We start from the raw sequence: 21,546 nt of genomic DNA, 5'->3' as shown, positions 1-21,546 counted from the left end.
CTAAACGGTAAAGTAGGGTCAACAGAAGGTTCTGTACAATTATTTTAGCATGTGTAAAATACGACATCAACAGCTTTTAAAGGTTCAGCATTTACATCTGAGTACTATTTTCCATACTATTATGGTTTTTAAAAACATTAACAGTGAGGCTGGAGATAGACTTCTAAACTGTCTCGGGGGCTGTCTGGTTAGGAAAAGGTCTTGGAGAAGATGATGACCGAGGTGTGTCATGATGGGTGAGAAGGGTTAGCCTGGACGATAAGGTGGGACTCTGGGTAGTGGAGGCACTGGGCCTCCAAGGTGGGGAGTGGGGGCACTTATGTAGGACTTAATAGCGGCTGTGAAAGGGTAACTAACTGGTGGGGAAAGGTTGGGACATGGCAGGTTCTGAACAAGAGGTTGAGAAAATTGTTAGGAGGGAATTTATTTCAAAGGAGTAGCTCCAACTGTTATAGAAAGGCTGTAGGTTACGATCTCATATGGAGAGTGTGGGGAGGATTGGGAAGCAAGAAGAGGTTTTTATAAGCCGCATTTTAGAGGTGACTCTGCTTCACTGTGTATTAAAAGTGTTTTAGAAATGAAAGTTGATATTTTAGTTGAGTAGGTCATCCAACAGCTTTCTTCTGGGGGAAAGTAGAGGGCAGGATGGCACTGTTCTAACTGGTTAGGGAATGATGGTTAGGGTACAGCTTTCTTTATTCACCCCCAGAATATTAATTATACCTGATTTCCCTTGGAGGATTAATACCATTTGGTAAGGAAGAGTAGGAGTATGGTTTGTTTGGGGACTTTGTTCTTTGGTGGCTCAAAAATGTAGAAATGCCAAATTCTGAAGCACTGTTGGACCCATAGCAACATTGGACAGCATTGTAATCTGGGAATCATGCAGAGTAAGGCTCAAGAATGAAGATGGATGCCACAGTGTGTGTGTGTGTGTGTGTGTGAGAGAGAGAGAGAGAGAGAGAGAGATGTGTGTTATGTGTTTTTACAAACTTAGTCTCTGTGTTCTGGATGAACAGTCAGTTTGAGTACTGACTCTCCTTTGAAAGAAGTCCAGATAAATGAAGGTGCAGAATAACTATGCGCTATTTGCACTAATAGTTTTTGTGGTAATGTTAAATAATTTTGAGAATTAGGGTCTGAGCTGCTTTCTGTGCTGGTGAAAAAGTGACAAGATTGGTAATTCAGCATTTTTAGTAAGTGTTCTGTTTTAGTGATTCTCAGGTGTTAGAGATTCTCTTAGAAGGCGTCTTATGGATATGGATTCCTTGGCCTCAAGGTGTGAGTCAGTAGATGTAGGGTGGGGCTCAGGAATCTTTAGTCTAAAATCACTCATCTTTCCTCTTCTCCACCAGTCTTTACTTTAAAAAAAGAGTCATACCTGTCTATGGCCATACTACCCTGAACATGCCATATCTCATCTGATCTCGGAAGCTAAGCAGGGTGGGGCCTGGTTAGTAAATGGATGGGAAAGAGCCCTACCGAACATTGCTGTTCAGATGGGAAAAGTGGAGTGTTAACGTGAATTGAACTTTTTTTTTTTTAAAGATTTTATTTATTTATTTGACAGAGAGAGAGACACAGAGAGAGGGAACACAGCAGGGGGAGCGGGAGAGGGAGAAGCAGGCTTCCCGCTGAGCAGGGAGCCCGATGGCGGGGCTCAATCCCAGGACCCTGGGATCATGACCCGAGCCGAAGGCAGACGCCCAACGACTGAGCCACCCAGGCGCCTCTGAACTTTTTATTAGTAATTCTGTGTTGTGGGTAATACAGTAGCTAACGGTAAAAGATACGGTTTAGTATATTTTCATTTGAGTGTGCAAATGAGAATGATTATAGAAATTTAAAACAACTATGTTCTCTTCAAATAATTTTATTTCTTTTCAAAGATTTTATTTATTTATTTATTTGAGAGAGAGAATGAGAGAGAGAGAGCACATGAGGGGGGGAGGGTCAGAGGGAGAAGCAGACTCCCTGCTGAGCAGGGAGCCTGATGCGGGACTCGATCCCGGGACTCCAGGATCATGACCTGAGCCAAAGGCAGTCGCTTAACCAACTGAGCCACCCAGGCGTCCCTCTTCAAATAATTTTAAAGCATGGTTTTATATTATAGCATGTGTGGATATGTATATATGAATACATGTGTGTTTGTATATGTGTGTGTATACATATGTAAGTGTGCACATACCCCATTATGAAGAAGTATACAAAATTTAAAATGGAGTCCTTTGTCTTCCTTCTCCCCCAAGCCCTCTCCCCAGATATAACCATGGCACATTTTAGTGTGCATTTTGGGGGACATTTTTATATGTACATACACAGTTGTATGTAACTTTGTCTTTACAGAAAGAGACCACACACATTATTCTGAGCTTGCTTTTGCTCACTAATGGCCTTGTCAACCTTCTCTTGTGTCAGTATATTTAGACTTGTTTGTTGGGCTTACGTTGAGCCACTGGGGTGTACAAACTCCTTTTTTTCCCAGATAGGCTGTGTCGTGAGTTTTTCAGACATGCAGTATATGTTGCTTGCTTATTAGAGTACCTGTATGGATTGGATTGAGAGGACTAATACGTATTTCATATTGGGCAATGGGAAAGCCAGCATACTTTAACAAACCAGTATTTCTTAGGCAGTGACTTGTGTTGGCTTCTGTAGTTCTGTCATAACAGGGTATCAGCAGCTAAGCCAAAGGAAAGAGTATGAACCCCTCATAAAAGAAAAGGAAAATTGACTCAACAGCAGAGATAGGGAACTACCTGAATTTTCAGTCAATTGCAATATTGTCGATGTTGTCGATTCCTTTTTATGGGCGGGAGATTACCACAGTTTAAGCTGTTGCATTTCCTTTCGGTGATGCTGACTTGCTATATTCGATGTTTCTGTTCTTCTCTACAGGATCCAAACTACTGGATACAGGTGCACCGACTTGAACATGGAGATGGAGGAATACTGGACCTTGACGATACCCTCTGTGATGTAGCAGATGATAAAGACAGAGTGAGTTCAAATCCAGGGAAGCCGTTCAGGATGCATTTAGTGAAGACTGGGGCCGGGGGCGGGGTGGGGGGCGGTGTGTGTGGTTAGGTGGGAGTACTTCCCTTTCTGATTAGACACTTACTTTAAAGAACATTTGGGCCACTCCCTTTGGTATGTTTGTTTTTATAACAAGTATTGTGAGTCTTCACTATCCTGAACTCTAGGGTATAATGCTTTTCTTGACACCTGGGTTTTAAGTTTACTATGTTTTAGAATTTTAAAATTGCAACTTTTTGAATGGAAATCTCTTTAACCCCTGCCATTTCTTCCTTTGTCTTAACCAAACCAACCGTCTTTCTTGACAACTGAGGTCCGTTTCTGTGTGTGATAATGCAAGGTCTCTGAGTTCTCTCTCTTTCTCTCTCACGGCCTCCCCCCCCCCCCCCCCATTGACCCTTTGCTTCATCCTCCCTCCATTCCTGTACTTAGCTGGGAGCTGGCTGAATGCAGCTGTCTTGTCTTCTCTGCTCCTACTTTCCCCGACAGCATAGTGCCTCGTTCAGAATGGGCAGATATATTCTATGTTTTCTTGAAATCTTAAGGAAAATGAAAAATCTCAGGTACGAAATAGTGTGTAAATTCAGGGATATTTGATTCGCTAGCACCTGCCATTGTCGGGTTTGTCCCATGTAGCTTCTGTGGGCTCCTGCATTATATCAAAAATGCAGAACTTTTCTGCCCATTTATGATTTGCTGCTATTTCTCTAGGTGTCACTTCTCCTTTTTGGGCTTTTCGGCAAGCCAGGTGTAAGGTGACTCTCAAATCCTTTTCCTGCCATCCACTTATCTAGAAACTTAAATTATAGTCAATTTATCGTGTGGTTCAACTTCAAAGCTTAAAGCAGCTCTTGAGGTTTATGAAGAATTCAAACCGGTGCTCTTGCCAGCTATAATATTGCAGAGATGAACTCATGTTATATTAATCTTTCAGTATTTTCCTGTTCTCCCTTCCTCTTCCTTGTTTTTTTTTTTTTAAATATTTATTTGACAGCAATTCTGAAATTCATTTATTTGAGAGAGAGAATGAGAGAGAGAGAGCATGAGAGGGGGGAGGGTCAGAGGGAGAAGCAGACTCCCTGCTGAGCAGGGAGCCCAATGTGGGACTCGATCCCGGGACTCCAGGATCATGACCTGAACCGAAGGCAGTCGCTTAACCAACTGAGCCACCCAGGTGCCCCCTCTTCCTTGTTTTCTTTCTTTTTTTTTTTTTTTGTTGCTTTTTCTAATATAAAAATAATATAGTTCCTTGTGAAGAGAAAAACACATAAAGAAGGAAATAATCACCTGTGATGACATTGCAGCCCAAAGCTCATGACTGGTGTTATTTGAGTGGGCTTTGCATCCTGACTCTTCTTTTTGCTCAGATATTGACACAGACTTTCTTTTAAATAGAAATGATGGCATAGTCGCCTGCTTTTTCTCTTTGAGTTGATTATAAATACATTTCCATGCCCATTAATGGTGGCCATGCCACCGTAGCTGCATATGGTGTTCCATTTTACGGATTGATGTACTCGTTATTGTACTTGTTTTGGATACTTAGATTACTGTGGAGAAAGCTGAGGTGGTCGGTCACCTGTGTACTTTTGTCTTTGGCATTCTTGCATTCTGAGCAGCAGTGATGAGCATGCCCGGATTTCTCCACCTGTGTTTCCTTTTTGATTGTGTACAGACAGGTTTTGCCTCAGGTTGGTATCATCCTGTTGACATGTTGTGCCTTTCAATAGAGTGGATCAGAATGTTTTAAGATTGCCTCTGCAGTCTGCCTCGCTCTGGCGTGTTTCTTAGAATAATCTGCTGTGGACTTCGGGTTGCTATATGAGTAGGATGGGGGGCTGTTCACTGTCTCAGTGCTCGAGAACATTGAGCTCAGAGGACTCCTGTGCACTCAGCACCTGCAGACATGCTTTATGGGTTCATGGAGTACAGATTACAGTTTCTCACCCTCCCTCTTAGCGCCTCAACTAGCACATAGCCTCTCAACAGTGTTCACATTTTGAATAGGTAGAATACTGAGATGTGGGTGTTCAGCAGTAGGATTTAAAAAAAATCTTTGGATGATTATTTTAGGCTCAGTATATGACATTTTTGGTGGATGTTCCACTTGTACTTGAAAATAATGTGTATTCTGCAGTTGTTGGATTGTGTGTTCTGTACAGATCAGTTAGGTTAAGGTGGTTGATGCTGTTGTTTAGGTCTTTGGGGTAATTTGTTACTCAGCAACTGAAAATAATACTCTTCTTTCAACACAAGTAACTATTGGGTTACACACAAAAATGGAGGAAGAGACAAATTATGATCTTCTAAAATAGTTGCTGTTAAAATCAGAGGATACTTAATAAACTTTTTTATTTTGTTTTTTATTTTTTAAGATTTATTTGAGAGAGAGAAAAAAGAGAACGAGGTGGGGAGGGTCAGAGAGAGAGAGGGAGAGAATCTCAAGCAGACTGCTGAACGTGGAGCCCCACCTGGGGCTTGATCTCATGAGCCAGAGATCACGACCTGAGCTGAAATTAAGAGTCAGACGCTTAACCAACTGTGCCACCGAGGCGACCCTGAAGAAGAATGTTTTAAATATTAATAAAGGAAATAAGTTTTTAGGGAGTTTTATATCATGCAGATTAAATTCAGTTTCCAAATAGAAAAATGCTAGAGAATACCATGTACCACAGACTGAAAGAACTTTTAAATCATTGTTTTATTTGTTCAGAGATATTTATTTATTATTTATTTTTTGTGTCTATTTATGTTCAGAAATATTTAAATATATGTGATTAATTTAAATTTTTGAATGAGCTTCTTAAAGGACCCATTTTAAGTTGTAACTATAGAAAATATAATTAAGAATTCAGAATCTCAACACTCACATTCATGGTATTGTCATATGCATTATTCAGAATGAACGGTTGTATGTAGTCAGTTGTATGGCTCCTTTCCATGGCTTTGAAATTTGATTCTGATTTAATCATCCTGGAGTATTTTCAACTATTTTTGGCAGCTACTCTTGACTAAGGATTTTGACACCTGTTTTGCTTTTAAGTTAAAAAGGGCATTACAATTCTCTTAAACAATAAAATTGCTCTAAAAAGTGTCCTGTTTAGGGGCACCTGGGTGGCTCAGTCGTTAAGCGTCTGCCTTTGGCTCAGGTCATGATCCCAGGCTCCTGGGATCGAGCCCCGCATTGGGCTCCCTGCTCAGCGGGAAGCCTGCTTCTCCCTCTCCCACTCCCCCTGCTTGTGTTCCTGCTCTCACTGTGTCTCTCTCTGTCAAATAAATAAATAAAATTAAAAAAAAAAAAGTGTCCTGTTTAATGAAAATCCCCTGGTCATGTTTAAAATGCAGATACCTAGCCTAGGGAAATAGGGTCTCCATTAGCCAGGCCTGGGCATCTGCATTTTATAAACCATCCAGCGGGTGTTTAGGCCCACTAAACTTTGAAACCATGCTTTAATGGCCCTACCATCAGTCTCTGTAATGGGGAAATTTCTTTCAAAGGTGTAAATTACATACCCGGTCGCTGTGAATTTGTGAAATTATGAAAAATTGTTTTTTATGGAGGGATAGGAGGATTAAGAGGCAGTAATTTAAATGATAGCAAAAGAAGTTGAAGTACCTAATTAGTGCCTAATTTTGCTCATTATCCTTTAATTATTAGAGTTTAACGCACAGCACTGAGGAAGTTTTCTTTTAGTGCCTATACAATTCCAATGACCAGGATTTACCCAAGTTTATTCAAAATGGTATTTGCATGGGTTGTCTTGAGTTCTTGGAGTAGGTTTGATTTTCTGAGTTAGAATATTCTAGATTTACTTTGGGCATATAAATGTGCCTTGTTTTGTTTGTCCCTTCTTTACATTGCTGCTTTCCAATAAAAGGGAACAGAGGATCCGAGGGTGTACGCTGTCATGGTGTTTTATTTACTCTTAGTGTCTTATTCTCAGTTTTCTCAGTTGACATTTTGCCAAATGATGAAAAACTGAAATGGTTTCCGTGTTATCTGTAGCACCTATTAGAACAGCTGTAATGTGTTTGTCTATATATGCTTTCCCGAGTGCCAAGCTGTTTCTTGTCTGAATTTCTTTCTAGTTTGGTCTTTGTTATTTATTATTTTAGTGAACCTTCCCTCAGTTTTCCTCAAATAGGTCTAAGTCACTCCTGCTATTCCTCTGTGTACTACAGTAAAATTTGAAATTTCCAAATAGATTACAGAATAAAAATGTTTTGTTATATAAAAATTCACTTCCCTCTGCATGCAGTCACCTGAGACTGATTGTAAGAACATTATCAGAGATTTCAGGTGGACTGACCAAGAACTTAAAGTTGGGGGGAAGTGTGCTTTTGTGTGTGTGATCAGCAAGAAGAGAGCCTTTTCCATATGTCACTGTCTTCCTTTTCATACCTTTGGTGCTGAAGGTGACTTAAGTTGCAGTAGGAAGCATTTCCTTTGTCATCCTTGGATGTAATTTTGTTTTGACCAGGAATGATGTCATGTATGTGCTATTTTTGTGATGACCTTGGGAAATATATATATATATTTTAAAGATTTTATTTATTTGAGAGAGCGAGTGAGAGAGTGAGAGTGTGTGTGCATGTACAAGAGAGCACGAGCAGGGGGGAGGGGTAGAAGGAGAGGGAGAAGCAGACTCCGTGCTGAGCAGGGAGCCCCATTTGGGACTCGATCCCAGGACCCTGAGATCATGACCTGAGCCAAAGGCAGATGCTTAACCAACTGAGCCACCCAGGTGCCCAGGAAATGTCTTCTACTATCTGCTCCTTGTTTTTTATGGGAAAAGGGTTGAATGGAATAGTAACTTAAACTCTTTCTGAAAGTTTGTACGAGCTTGAAGAGTGGGCACTGGAGGCCAGGTGCTGCAGAAGATTGTTATAGAGACTGCTAGCTGCTGCTTGTTGGAAAGAACCCAGGATTTCCTGAGGGACAATTTGGCCAGTGTCCTCAATTAGAAGCATGTTGAGAAAATTTATTGGAATCAAACTTCAAAATTTTATTGGAATCATGGGCAAGCAATAATTTCTGCATGTTGGATGAAGCTAGTACTGAGGCATATATCACACATTTTCATTATTCTCCTAACTCATAAACTGATGTAGTTTTTGTGCCTCTTGTGTTCACAATATTAATGCCCCATCAGATGTCTGATACTAGTATTGCTGAAACGTGTTGTAATAAATCTTGCTTTTGAAATACATGCCTGGCACAACTTTCAGGTAAGGGACATGGTTTAATTTAATTTAATTTAATTTTATTTTTTTTTAAAGATTTTATTTATTTATTTGACAGACAGCGAGAGAGGGAACACAAGCAGGGGGAGTGGGAGAGGGAGAAGCAGGCTCTCCGCTGAGCAGGGAGCCCGATGCGGGGCTCGATCCCAGGACCCTGGGATCATGACCTGAGCCGAAGGCAGACACTTAACAACTGAGCCACCCAGGCACCCCGACATGGTTTAATTTTAAAAGTTCATTGTTTTCTACTGTTTTAGGTGCTATTTTTTGTTACTTATGTGTAAAGCATTATTTTAGTTGTTTTGGTATCAAGTCATTGAAAAATAATCAGTGTCTAGGGAGGTGATGGTAGGAGCACATCCTGCTTCTTTGTGGAAAACGTATGTGTACATCTACGTTAAAGGGGTGTTATACATTCTGTGCCCTAACTATTGATAAGGTGGAGAGAAGCACTCTTTTGTTTTTATTTATGCTGAAGACAGTCACTGTATAGTCAGATGAGAATGAAGAACATATTTTTGGATCTGAAATAAGCATTATTAAAATGAATTTATTTGGTGATATTGAAATGAGTTTCTTTTCTTTCTTTTTTTAAAGATTTATTTATTTATTTGACAGAGAGAGAGAGAGAGAGGGAACACAGCAGGGGGAGTGGGAGAAGGAGAAGCAGGCTTCCCGCTGAGCAGGGAGCCCGATGCAGGGCTCGATCCCAAGACCCTGGGATCATGATCCGAGCCGAAGACAGATACTTAACCACTGAACCACCCAGGCGCCCCTTGAAATGAATTTCTAAAACATTAATAAGCCTGAAGAATAAGCTCTGAAGAAATGGCTTGATGCTTAAATTACAGTGAGAGCTCACAGCTCATATATGAAACAAATCTAATTTTAATTTCTTTAAAGACTCGATTCTTCTCCTTACTTAACGCATGCCAAGCATGTGCCTGATAAGAGAAGGTTTTGAGATTTAAATTCCTTTGTTGTCAAGACTAAAACACTAAATTGCAGCATAAGGTCAGTTATTTTTTAGAATATCTGTATCCTCGAGGCAGGAGTGGGCTCAGGAGTTCCTAGGGTAACTTACTTTTCACCCATTTTTTCTGCCCTCCCCCCAGCTAATTTCTTGTTGAAGATTTGGCCCATGAATACATTCCTTTAGTTATCACTAAACATGTGAGAGAATTTTTGTGAACTAGGATTTCCGAATAATAATAATAATAATAATATAATTTCCTTTGAAAGATAATAAGACTTTTAGTCTTATTTTTAATTTAACTAATTTACTGAACACCTATTATGTGCCAGGCATTATGCTCAGTGCTCTAATACAGTATCAAACAAAAGTAGACACAGTTTGTCCTTTCTAGGGCCTCATGGTGTATTGTGAGAGTCACAATTAAACAATCACAGAAATTAAATGTAGAATTACCAACAAATAATGGTCTGAAGAAAAGGAGTCATGCCACAAAAGGTGGAACAAAGTATCTTGACCGAGTCAGGGTGAAGCAAGACTTGCCTAAAAGATATGATCAGGCTCAATCTGAAGGACAGGTAAGTGAAAATGGAGAGTGTAAGGTGATGAGATTTACGTGTGAGAAATGTCTCCCTGGCCGCAGTGTGAGGATGAATGGACAGGAGGCAAAGTGGATGCAGGGATCCCAGTTCTAGCAGGTTTTGCCAAAGGAAGGGTTAGATTGATGGAGGCTGGGCCAGGTGCAGTTGGTGGGGAGTCGGGAGATCGGAGAGTGATATAAATTCTGCTGATGGGGCTATTTACCAAGGCCAGGAGTGCTGCATGGTGGCCAGATTTGGGACAGGATGGGAGATCAGGGATTCACAGTTGATTTAGCGACTTTGGGTGCCTTGGAGGTGCCTTGATGTTTGGAACTGAAGTGCAGATAAACTCATGAATCAGATATAAATTTGTTAATAATCAGGTTAAACCAACATATGAAATACGGTCTACTTTTAGTAGAAATAATTTTGTGTACCAGAAAAAGTTTGAAGGGACACACCGGAAAATGTCCGTGGTTAGCAATGAAAGTGGAGTATGTGATTAACTGGGGATTTTCTTATTTTGTTTTTAAGTTTCTCCGTAATTTCTAGGTCTTCCTAATTCCAGAATGAAGAAAGCATTAGACAGTTCTAAATATAACTGAGAACAGAATCATCTTTTTAAACTTTAATGTGAATTGGCAGAGGGAAGGACTGATTTTTTAAAGAGTTTGATGACTTGGATTGAAATGATTTGTGTTAAATAGACTTCATTAACTAGATGATCTGATTAATTTCCTCCTAAATGGATTTATTTTAGTTAGGCTCTAAAGAAAATATTTAAGTGCTGAGTAGAGCACCAAATGGCTAATTAATTAATTCAGAGAGATGATTTCCTAATATTTAGATATTTTATGGGTACTGGTTTGCCCACAGCTCATCGATTTGTGCGTGGATGGGTTGGGGAGTGCAGGGCCAGGTGTAGCAGAGGTGGTGGTGGTGGTGAGGAGTGCTTGTGGAAGGGAACAGAGAAGGGGGCTTGGCCTCCTACATGGCCTGCTGATTGGAAAGTCTTCTCATTAGCATTTGGAGTTTTGCAATTGGGAACAGCCTGTACAATATTGGCTGCTACAAAAACTTTGCTTGTCTAGGGCCACCCAGAGTTAGGGAAAGTGGGAGACAGAGTCTCTCACTCTTCCAGTTATCATATTAATTGTAGGCCAGGGCTTGGTTCTTGGTTTGTTGCACCTTTTATGTTACTTATCAAAGATGGGCATCTTGTTTGGGGGGATAAGAAGCCACACGGCCTGTATTTGAATCCCAGCTCCATGATTACTCTGTGAGTTTCAGCAAATTACTTAATCTCTCTAACCTCAGTTTTTCCATCTCTAAATGGAGGGTAATGATTGTACTACTGGGTAAGGTTGTGTTAAATTTAAGTCTAAACCTGGGGATTTGTGTTAAGGTTTCAGCACTCTTTAGCAAAAATAACACCCCTTTAAGTAAATGGTAATTGCTGTCATATCACTACCACCATCATCGTTGAATTACGTTAACACTCATTCTTTTAATGCTAGTTTCTAATGATTTAAAAACAAGCCATGTTATCTTGGGTATTTTTTAATGACAAAAATTCTATAATACTTTAATTTGTGTTTTTTTTGTTTTTTGTTTTTTTTTTTATATTTCTATCAATTTGAAAAGAGCTTGGTAATAGTTACTCAGTGATAGTTGTTGAAAGAAATACATTATTTTCTGAATCCTTGACATTTGAGGATTTCCAGTGTATTGTACTATCAGTATGCATATTCTTCTGAACAGAAAAAAAGGGAAGATCCAGCTTCAATTTTTAGTGTTTGAGAGCCAAGAAGGACTGTGTCATTAAAAAAACAAAGCACAAATAGACTTGACATCAAAAGCAAAGGCAACAAAACAAGTGGGAATACATCAAGTAAAAAAGCTTCTGCTCATCAAAGGAAACCATCGAAAACATGAAAAGGCAACCTATGGAATGAGAGAAAATATTTGCAAAACATTTATCTGATAAGGGGTTAATATCCAAAATATATAAAGAACTCAAACCATTCAATAGCAGAAAACCAAAAAAATCCAATTAAAAAAAATGGGCAGAGGAACTGAATAAATATTTCCCCAAAGAATTCATATAAATTGCCAACAGATATATGAAGAAGAGGTGCTCCACATCACTAATCATCAAAGAAATGCCAGTTAAAAGCACAATAAGATGTCACCTCATACCTGTTAGAAGGTTATCATCAAAACAAGAGATAACAAGCATTGGTGAGAACGTGAAGCAAAGAGAACCCTTGTGCACTGTTGGTGGGAATGTGAACTGGGTGCAGCCATTGTGGAAAACAGTATGGGGGTCCCTCAAAAAATTAGAACTAGAACTACCATATTACCCAGTAACCCCACTTCTGGGTGTATATCTAAAGAAAATAAAATCATTATCTTAAAGAGATAGCTGCATTCCCATGCAGTATTATTCACAGTAGCCAAGGTATGGAAACAATCTAAGAGTTCATCAACAGATGAATGGATAAGGAAGATCTCACGTGTGTGTGTGTGTGTGTGTGTGTGTGTGAGAGAGAGAGAGAGAGAGAGAGAGAGCGAGAGAGAGAGAGAGAGATATGGAATATTATTCAGCCATTAAAAGGGCATCTTGCCATTTATGATAACGTGGATGAATCTCTTTGAGGGCATTATGTTAAATGAAATAAGTCAGACAGAGAAAGACAAATAACTGTGTGATCTCACTTACATATAGAATCTAAAAAAGCTGAACTCCTAGAAACAGAGCCTAGAATTTTGGTTACCAGGGCCTGGGAACTGGGAGCAAAGGGGTGATGTTGGTCAAAGGGTACATGAATAAATTCTGGGGACCTAGTATACAGCATAGTGATTATAATTAATAATGCTGTATTAAACGCTAAAAGTTGCTAAGAGTAGACCTTAAGTATTCTTCCCACAAAGAAGAAATGATAATTATGTAATGCAAATATTAACTAATGCTAAGGTATTAATCATTTTGCAATGTGTAGGTGTATCAAGTCAACACATTGTACACCTTAAACTTACACAGTGTTACATGTCAATTATATCTCAGTACAGCTGTGGGGCAGGAGGTGGGGAGGCAGGCCTTGTTTTCAATCTTAAAATACTACCTAGTCAACAATGACAATTCTCCAGAAAAATAGCACATCTCAAAACAAGCACTCCAGAATAAATGCTACCAAAAGCTGCTTTATAAAAATATGCATCTTTAAAAATATTTGGCTTAAGTTTTCCTTTAATATCTTGAATGAAATATGTAAAATTCAGCTTTTCATGTATGTGACAAACCATTATCCCATAAAGGGGAAGAAAGGAGGAAGATCGATAGCTGTTGGTTTCTTCTTCTTCATTAAAATTTTCGAAGTAATTTCAGAGAAGTAATTCTATATAATAAAGAAGAATGTCCCTTATTCATTCACATAAGTATTCATAAGGATAGAAATCATGTAGAAAGTACCAGATTTTTTTTTCTCTTGGATTTTATATTGGAAGCAGAAGAAAATTGGCAGGGCTTGTACCCTTGGATCCTCGTATAATTCCAGAATAAATCAACTAATAAAACTAAAAAATTTTTTGGAACATCAAACTAAAAAGCTTCTGCATATATGTGGTAAGAATCTAACATCCAAATAAATGAAGAACTCCTACAACTCAATAGCAAAAGAACCAAAAAATCCCATAAAACAAAAACAATGAAAAAACAAACAAAAAACAAAACCAGTCAGATTAAAAAATGGACAGAAGATCTAAATAGACATTTTCCAGAAAAAGACAACAGGTACGTGAAAAGATGCTCAGTCTTATTAATCATCAGGGAAACGCAAGTCAAAACCACAATAAGATGTCACTTCACACTTGTTAGAATGGCAGTTATAAAAAAAAGATAAGAACTAACAGGGTTGGTGAGGCTGTGGAGAAAAGGGAACCTAACCCTAACCCTGTGCACTCTTTGTGGGGATGTAAATTGGTGCACTATGGAAAACGTATGGGAAAACATATGCACTATGGAAAACACATCAAAAAATTAAAAACGGAACTACTGTGTGATCCAGCCATTTTACTTCTGGGTATTTATCCGAAGAAAACGAAAACACTAATTCAAAAACGGATAATGTGACATGTTCATTGCAGCATTATTTACAGTAGCCACTGCATGGGAACAGCTTAAGTGTCCATTGATGGATGAATGGATAAAGAAATTATGGCATATATATACAGTGGAATGTTATCCAGCCCTAAAATTAATGAAATCTTGCCATTGGTGCCAACATGGGTGGACCTCAAAGGCATTATGCTAAGTTAGAAAAGGACAAATACCATATGATCTCTCTTTATATGTGGAATCTAAAAAAGAAAACAAAAACCCCTTACCCCCAACTTACAGATACAGAGAATAGATTGGTGGTTACAAGGAGGGCAGTGAGAAATGGGTAATTTTTTTTTTAGTTAAAATAAATAGAATAAAAAAATTAAAAAATCGAGTTCAGTCCTATTGTACACACTGTGGCAGGATATGGTTACACCTTTGTATCAACGCTGCAAGATAGATATGGTAGTGTCCCCATTTTAAAAAAGTGGGCAAGCCAAATATGTTTCCTTAGCTTACGTATTTCTTTCACTTCTTTGGGCTACTGCCTGGCCCCAAATAACATTTTAATTCTTGTTTGAGGTTGGAGAAAGAAGTTAGTTTGGCTAGTAAAATGTGGATTTTAACTATGTTCAATTATGTTAAATTACTGTCTTCTTATATGACTATTAAAAGTCAAGAGCTTAGTGTCATGTATAATTGTACCACAGTTCATGTTTATTGATGCTCCTTGTTCATGTATCAAACCAACACTATAGCATTTGTTTGAGCAAAGGTTAAGAAGATCTTACAGATTCACTTATTCATTCATTTTATCTTTGCAACATTTATTCAATAAATATCTTTTAGTCCCTAAGATATTTGAGAAACAGCTGGAGGTGCTGAGGCTATATGGGGGAGGGGGTCTCTGATCTTGCAGAGTTCTCCTTGCAATGAGGAAAGTAGACCAGGGGGAGTGAATCTGGAGTGTGATAGAGAGGAGGTGAGGTAGGGTGATACTTTAACCTGTTTTGGGAAAGACATCTCTCAGGGGGAGACAGGTGGGCTAGATTTCCATCGATGAGAACATCTGCGGGCAGAGGACTCTAGGCAAAGGGAGCGGTATGTACAACAAGCTGAATTGGAAAAAGGTTGAGGTATTCATGGATCCAGAGGGAATGAGTGGGGCTTGGCTGCAGTAAGCAACTGAGAGGGTGAAAATAGGTGGGGTTAGAGAGAAAGGGAGGATATTAAAGACTCTGTTAAGCAGTTTGAGACTTGATACTAAATGCAACAAAAAGCCTTTGAACTGTCAAACTGTGGAGTGATATATTTAGATATATTTTTTATTTTTTAAATTGTTTTTAAAAGATTTATTATTTTAAAGAGAGAGCAGGGGAAGGGGCAGAGGGTATATATTTTTAGGAGATTGTTTTGGGAAGAATGTGTTGTAGGTGGGCTTTATTTTTTTTTTAAAGATTTTATTTATTTATTTGACAGAGAGAGAGACAGCGAGAGAGGGAACACAAGCGGGGGAGTGTGAGAGGGAGAAGCATTCTTCTCGCTGAGCAGGGAGCCCAATGGCGGTGCTTGATCCCAGGATCCTGGGATCATGATCTGAACTGAAGGCAGACGCTTAACGACTGAGCCACCCAGGCACCCCAGTAGGTGGGCTTTAAAGGGGAGAAAGACCATTGAGAAGGGTGCCATCCAGTGAAGAGATGGTGGTCGCTGAGCATCAGGTAGAGTTGGGGAAATATCAGTGGAATTGAGATATGTTTGGAGTTAGGTTTCTAGGATCTCAGGCTGTGAGGAATGAGGGCACAGAAGGTATTAAGGGTGACTTTTAGAGTTTTAACTGGAGCAAGTGGGGTAGGGGTTATGGAGGTTCCATTTACTGTGGGAGATGTGTGTAGAAGACTTAGAAATGGAAAAAGGATACAGGGTTGGGGGGCAGTCAAATCTCCTTCCTATTGGGACATTTAACTGATTTTGCAATGCCTTTGAGACTTCCAAGCAGAGATGTCAAGTAGGTGGTTGGACATAGGAGTATGGAGCTCAAGGTAAAGATCAGAGTTGGAAATAAGAATCTGGAAATCACCACTGTATAGAACAAATGGTATTTAAATAGCATTTCCATGTGGCAAAAATTTGCAATAATAACCTCGTAATCTTTATTGGCTTCTTCTTTGGTACACACCCTTGACTTAATACTTGCCTTGCTTGTGATGGAAAATACTAGTAAATTTTAATTAGGAAATTAATATAAGATGTGGAAAAGGAACTCAAGTTCTCCCGAATCAACACAGTTGAATGAAAATAAGGTAAAATTTAGATTTCGAGAAAAACAGTTGAATTTAAAAGGCTGTAAAGAGTGCGGGGAGATTGCTCCTTAGACACGAGACAGTGGTAATATTATTTCTAAGATATGTACAGAAAATCACACTCTGAAAGCCACTACAAATTTGTGAGTTTTATAACCAGCCATTTAATGTTGGAAGGCATTCACATGACTGCCACTCCAGAAAGAGCTTATTTAATATAATAAAAGAACATAGTATAAAATTAGAAAGTCACCTGGAATGAGGAAATTATAGACTCTGTATCCTGTGTTTCAGAATTCTGATATTCCTTGCACTGGAATATCTAGTATATTGCTTGACCTGTTTACTTATGAAAAATTGATGAGCAACGCTTCTTTTTAAGGGGATAGTCAAATGATGACTGTTCTCAGGCATATTATTATTAGCAGCAACGTGTAGAGATTTCTGTTGTAGGAACTCGAGACTGAAAGAAAGCTACACTTAACATTTTCTATAACAGCATCATTTTCTTTGATTTAGCCCAGACATATTTATTGAGCATCTCTTCCATTCCATGCAGAACTTGAGAGATTGAAATGAATAGGGAATGGTTACCTTTAAGGAATCCGTTGTGAAATAGGAAGATGAAAATTCTAACAAAATATTTTTCAGGTAAAACAGTTTTCTATAATTTGGTTGTGTCTTTTTTTCCTAGTAGAAATTAAAATAATTGTGAGTACTTTTACAGTAGGAAATATTTCATATGTAGGTGGGAATATTCAGGTAGGATAAGTTGGGAGGCTTGTTCTGGTCAGCCTACAGACCAGAAATGTTTCCTTAAATCCCTGGTGCCAGTTCTGATTTTCCCTCTCTGCCAGTATTATGTTCAGATAGTTTACCTTCTACCTGTTAACACAATAGATCTCAGTTCCTCATATTACCTTGATGGAGGATTGGATTTGTTTTCTTTTTGTGTACTGTGGCAGACCAATACTTTTATAAAAACGGTATAAATTAATTATAAGGAAAAATTGTCTTGTGTTCTGCTTGCTTTTATTTCATATATAATTAGAGTTAACAGACATAAATGAATTCTGTCAAATTGCTTAAGACTTTTCAAAAGCTTACTCTATTTCTGTGCTTCACTGGAGGCTGGGATAACACTTTTAATAGCACTGCAATATGTAACTCTTCGTTAGTATTGTTGCCTTTAAAATTCCTGTGTTTGCATCATTTACCAGTGAGATATTCTGGTATAGGCTAATGTTTGGTTCTGTAGTTTCTTTGATAATTGGTATGTATGTGTTTTTAAAATTAATGCATGCTTCTTATTAAAAAATAGTAAACTCCTAAGATTATAGCTAAATTAAAAAAATATGACCTTGAAAGTAATAGCTGTCAACCCTTGGGTTAGGCTTGTGTGTGTCCTGAGCATTGAGTTTTGTGAGACTCTAGTATTAATAGTAATGAGTATTAATTGTGTTGCAGATATTCACAGTGTTCAGTACTCACTGGAAACCTAGTTCTCTGTTTTCTCGTGTATCTTATTTTCGTAATCTCTCCTCACACTCAGCCTCCATTCAGTTAAACCTGAAATAAAGAGAAAGAAAGATGCTCTTGATGCCTTTTGAAGGGACATCAGAACACCTTTCCTCTCCTTTCTGGGACACAGGAGAGGTATTCCAGACAACTAATTCATTTTTTCCTGTGAATATTTTGTCCTATATTTTTCATAGTAAAAGGTGTATATTTGGGGTAAAAACTGTGGATATTTGAGACTTGATCACTTCATTTCTTATTCACTGGAAGAAGAGAATGTTCAAGGAGATTGACAGATAGTCATGCTAAGAGGGCTCCTGTTTTGAAGTAGGAGCTGTGATTTGATCCTATCCTCCTGTCGGTTTTGGCAAGGAATGAGTTAAGGAAACTTCTTTGAACCTGGTGTGTCTACTCACACCCTGCTGACTCCAGGATGTGTTGCTACACCCTGTTTTACTCCTGACAAACTACCGGTGGCCTGTTTAACTGGTGATGGTTGTTTCCATTTGGTGTGGTGGAGCTTGTCCCTGATCTCCATGGTGAGCCCGGAATCAATGCTGCCATATGCAAAGCTTGTGCCTCCATGGAGGGTCACGTATGTGGAATGGATTTTGTCCTGTATTGCCCACCTCTTTTCAATTTGTTACCCTTTATGGAGGACTGAGCAAAACACAGATCTTCTATTTGGGTTTTGGAGGCTATTTATTTGGGAATCATTTTATTCTGTAGTGAGTTTTGGAATCTAAGTCACTGTGGATTTTGCCTTTCTAATGGATTGAGATGGCAGACAGATTGAAGAGGAAACCTGCAAAGAGGTATTACACTTTTTCTGGTACCTCTCGGAAGGATTCAGTGAAAGCGCTGAGGTTTTCAAGGTCTTCAAACCTTAGAAGAGCGACTTCAGAAATCCGCAAAAGGCAGGTTGGTACAGAAATTTCTGATCCCTTTATATTTCCTTTGGAGTTAAAAGTAACATTCCTTATGTTTATTTCTTAATATTCTTTTGAAAAAGTTTTTTGATTTCTTTGAACATTGTTTTACAGCTATGAAATCACAGTGATATTTTCTGTGCCATCAGTCCGTTTGTGGTTGTTTATTATTTGTATGTTTATGATTTATTGCATGGGTTTAAATTGTTTACTGTGTGTTACAACACAAGATTGTAATGTTATCAGAAGATTCTAATTACTAATATGAACTCTTCTAAAACATTGTTTTAGGAGGACCCCCATGTTACCCACCATCTTACTTAAAGTATTACTGACTTTTATGTATAAACAAAATATTAGAATCAAAGCAAATTAATATTTATACAAATTCATAGGAATATTATTCCAGAAGACTGTTTGGAATTAAACTTATTTTTCCTAAAAAATACTTTGAGGCTACTGAACGGAAATACAAGTGTTAGGAAGAGATTCTATTCTGGCTGTGTGCTTTCTTGATGTTTTGTTTTACTGTTTATGTGCTGAATATATGACTTTAGGTTGTCCAAATAATATGTAGCATGTATTTTAAAAGTACTGTGTTAGAAGTGAAAAGATTCCCTTTTTTAATGTTATTATCTTTGGAGCTCCTTTTCAATTATCAAACAACAACAATAATTGGTAAAATTACACATAATCATACACCACACACAAAATATAATTTTTTTCCTTTATAATTTATTGTTGGACGTGCCCTCCCCCCCCCCCCCCCCCCCCCGCCCCTGGCCTTTTGGTAGAATGGTTCTTTTTGAATTCCATTAAATAATATCCATGTCCCTACTGGGTGAATAATTGTGTTTTCAACATTACAGTTAAATGCTTCAGAACTAATTCCTTCTTTTATAGCTCAAATTTAGCCCAATATTTATCTGGAAAGTTTATGGTTGTGTTTTGGAACATCTCTCAGTGATCTATAGAAGTGGACACTGGAGATTATTTTGTATCATCCATTCTATACTTTGGTCCTCAGATTTCTGCTAAATCTTGAGTAGTTTTAGTTTTATCTTTTCCCTTGCTTTTCCTTATGAGTATGGAGAATACTACATATCAGAAGCATATCAAGTGCTGAGACGTTCCAGATCTCTAATATATTTCCTCCAGCAGAAATCACAACCATAATAGATGTTTGTTGGTTAAGAATTCTGAACAATCCTGAATCATTTCAGTGTGACACTATTTATGTTCAGATCAATATAGTTTTGAGTTAAGGACACAGAATAAAACCTGTTTTTAAGAAATGAAACCTTCTATGTAGAGTGTACAGAAACTAATACAGGAAAGGAATGAGGAAATGAAGGGTACTGATTCAGTTGGCAGAATCCTTTCTCTTCCCTCTTGAAGAAGCATCGAATTTAAAATTCTGCTTGAACTCAAGGGTGGGGGCCTATGTGTTGGCATTTGATACTTGAGAATTTAAAAATGAGTGCCTTGTATTGTCATTAAAGATTCCGTGGCATTGTTTATAGAAGTAGGGTATAGTTCTCTGCCAAAATCCAATTTGTTTAATTAAATTCTTCTGAGCATTTCTAACTGCCTGCCCTAAACTACTTTTAATTACTTGTAGTTCCAGTGGTAATAATAGTAGGCATGGTATTCTGCTCTTGTAAACATGCTTTTAAATGATTAAGTTCTAAGCTGTCTGGTAAAATGTATTACTTTTTCATCTTAAAGGTGAGATGTGGTCTTTTGGAGGGTGCATGGGGACATTGGCAGTGTAGATAAAGAGCTCAATTAGAACTCCTGCACAAGTTTCGGGGTCAATTTGTGGATGAGAGTATGTAACACTAGTAAGATAAAGACGTGTGTGTATCCCTCCCCCCGTCCCCAGCAAGTTATCCCCTCCTTAGAACATCATTTCTCGACCTTTTAGCTATGCTCAAGTGTCGAACATCATTTCTTTGCTAGATGCCAGCGTGTGACATTTAAGCGGCTATATAATTTCAGTTTTGTGCATCACTTTGCTTAAGCAAAGGTTTCTGTGGAAAATACAAGCTTCAAAATCATTGTTTTGTATATATTTTTTTGGGGGGGGTGGGAAGTTATAGTTAGAACAAGAGTATAATGATACCTCTGAGAGTTGTCGAGAGAATTGAGATCATGTATTAAATGGAAAAAGAAAGCTAAGAGAAGCTGAAGTGTCATATATTGGACAGTTTGCTCGGTTCACAAGGCAAGGGATTGAATTTCAAGCATGTATGATCGAAAAATCTGCCCCAGCAAAACCAGAACCTGGTTTTTGAAGTAAATGGTTGAAATTCATGCATCAGGATGTGTGCATGATCGAGTGTATATGGATTAGTCATTTTCTTCAATACCAGTGCTGTGATTATTTACCTGTAGATCTGTATATGCTGACTTCTAGATCTTGATTATATAGAAAATTACAATCTAGATGTAGAAGTCAGCAGAATGATGCATACTGACAAAATGGTGGGGAAACAGAAAGTTAGAGGATTTTTAAAAAAAATTCAACAAAAAGAAAGCTTAAGAGCTTTAAGTTAGATACACAGTTTATAGTTTATTAAAAAGTCTTCCTTGGTAAGTAGAATACCCAGAACTCAAAGTAATGCTGCCTTGATCTTTTAGGGCCTAAAGGTGATTATTTTGAACCCCCTTGATACTTATCCGCAAGTAAACAACAAAGGGAATTGGGTGGGTTTTCTATTAAACATTCTAGAAATGTGCACTGTCTAGTGTGTGTGTATGAGAAGTTAACATACCAATTTTCCATGTTCTGTTAAGAGCCACATGTGGAAGAATGTCCGTTAATCAGAGTCTGGCACTGTACACACAGAGTTGTATT

General features: G+C 38.3%; 1 protein-coding gene across 24 annotated transcripts in view; it reads left to right on the top strand.

Moving 5' to 3' along the window:
- The window catches only part of PARD3 (par-3 family cell polarity regulator), a 657,675-nt gene that overhangs the window by 115,481 nt on the left and 520,648 nt on the right, over positions 1-21,546 (top strand). For all 24 annotated transcript variants that reach the window (XM_035029555.1, XM_035029556.1, XM_035029553.1 and 21 more), the window contains exon 2: positions 2,899-3,000. In XM_035029555.1, coding sequence (XP_034885446.1) covers positions 2,899-3,000 — 102 coding nt within the window. The remainder of the gene's footprint in view (positions 1-2,898; positions 3,001-21,546) is intronic.

Source organism: Mirounga leonina, unplaced genomic scaffold (assembly GCF_011800145.1).
Source record: "Mirounga leonina isolate KUSES-001 unplaced genomic scaffold, KU_Mleo_1.0 Mir_260, whole genome shotgun sequence".
Lineage (NCBI taxonomy): Eukaryota > Metazoa > Chordata > Mammalia > Carnivora > Phocidae > Mirounga > Mirounga leonina.
The sequence above is the reverse complement of the archived record's forward strand: the minus strand, read 5'-3'. Positions and strand labels throughout refer to the sequence as shown.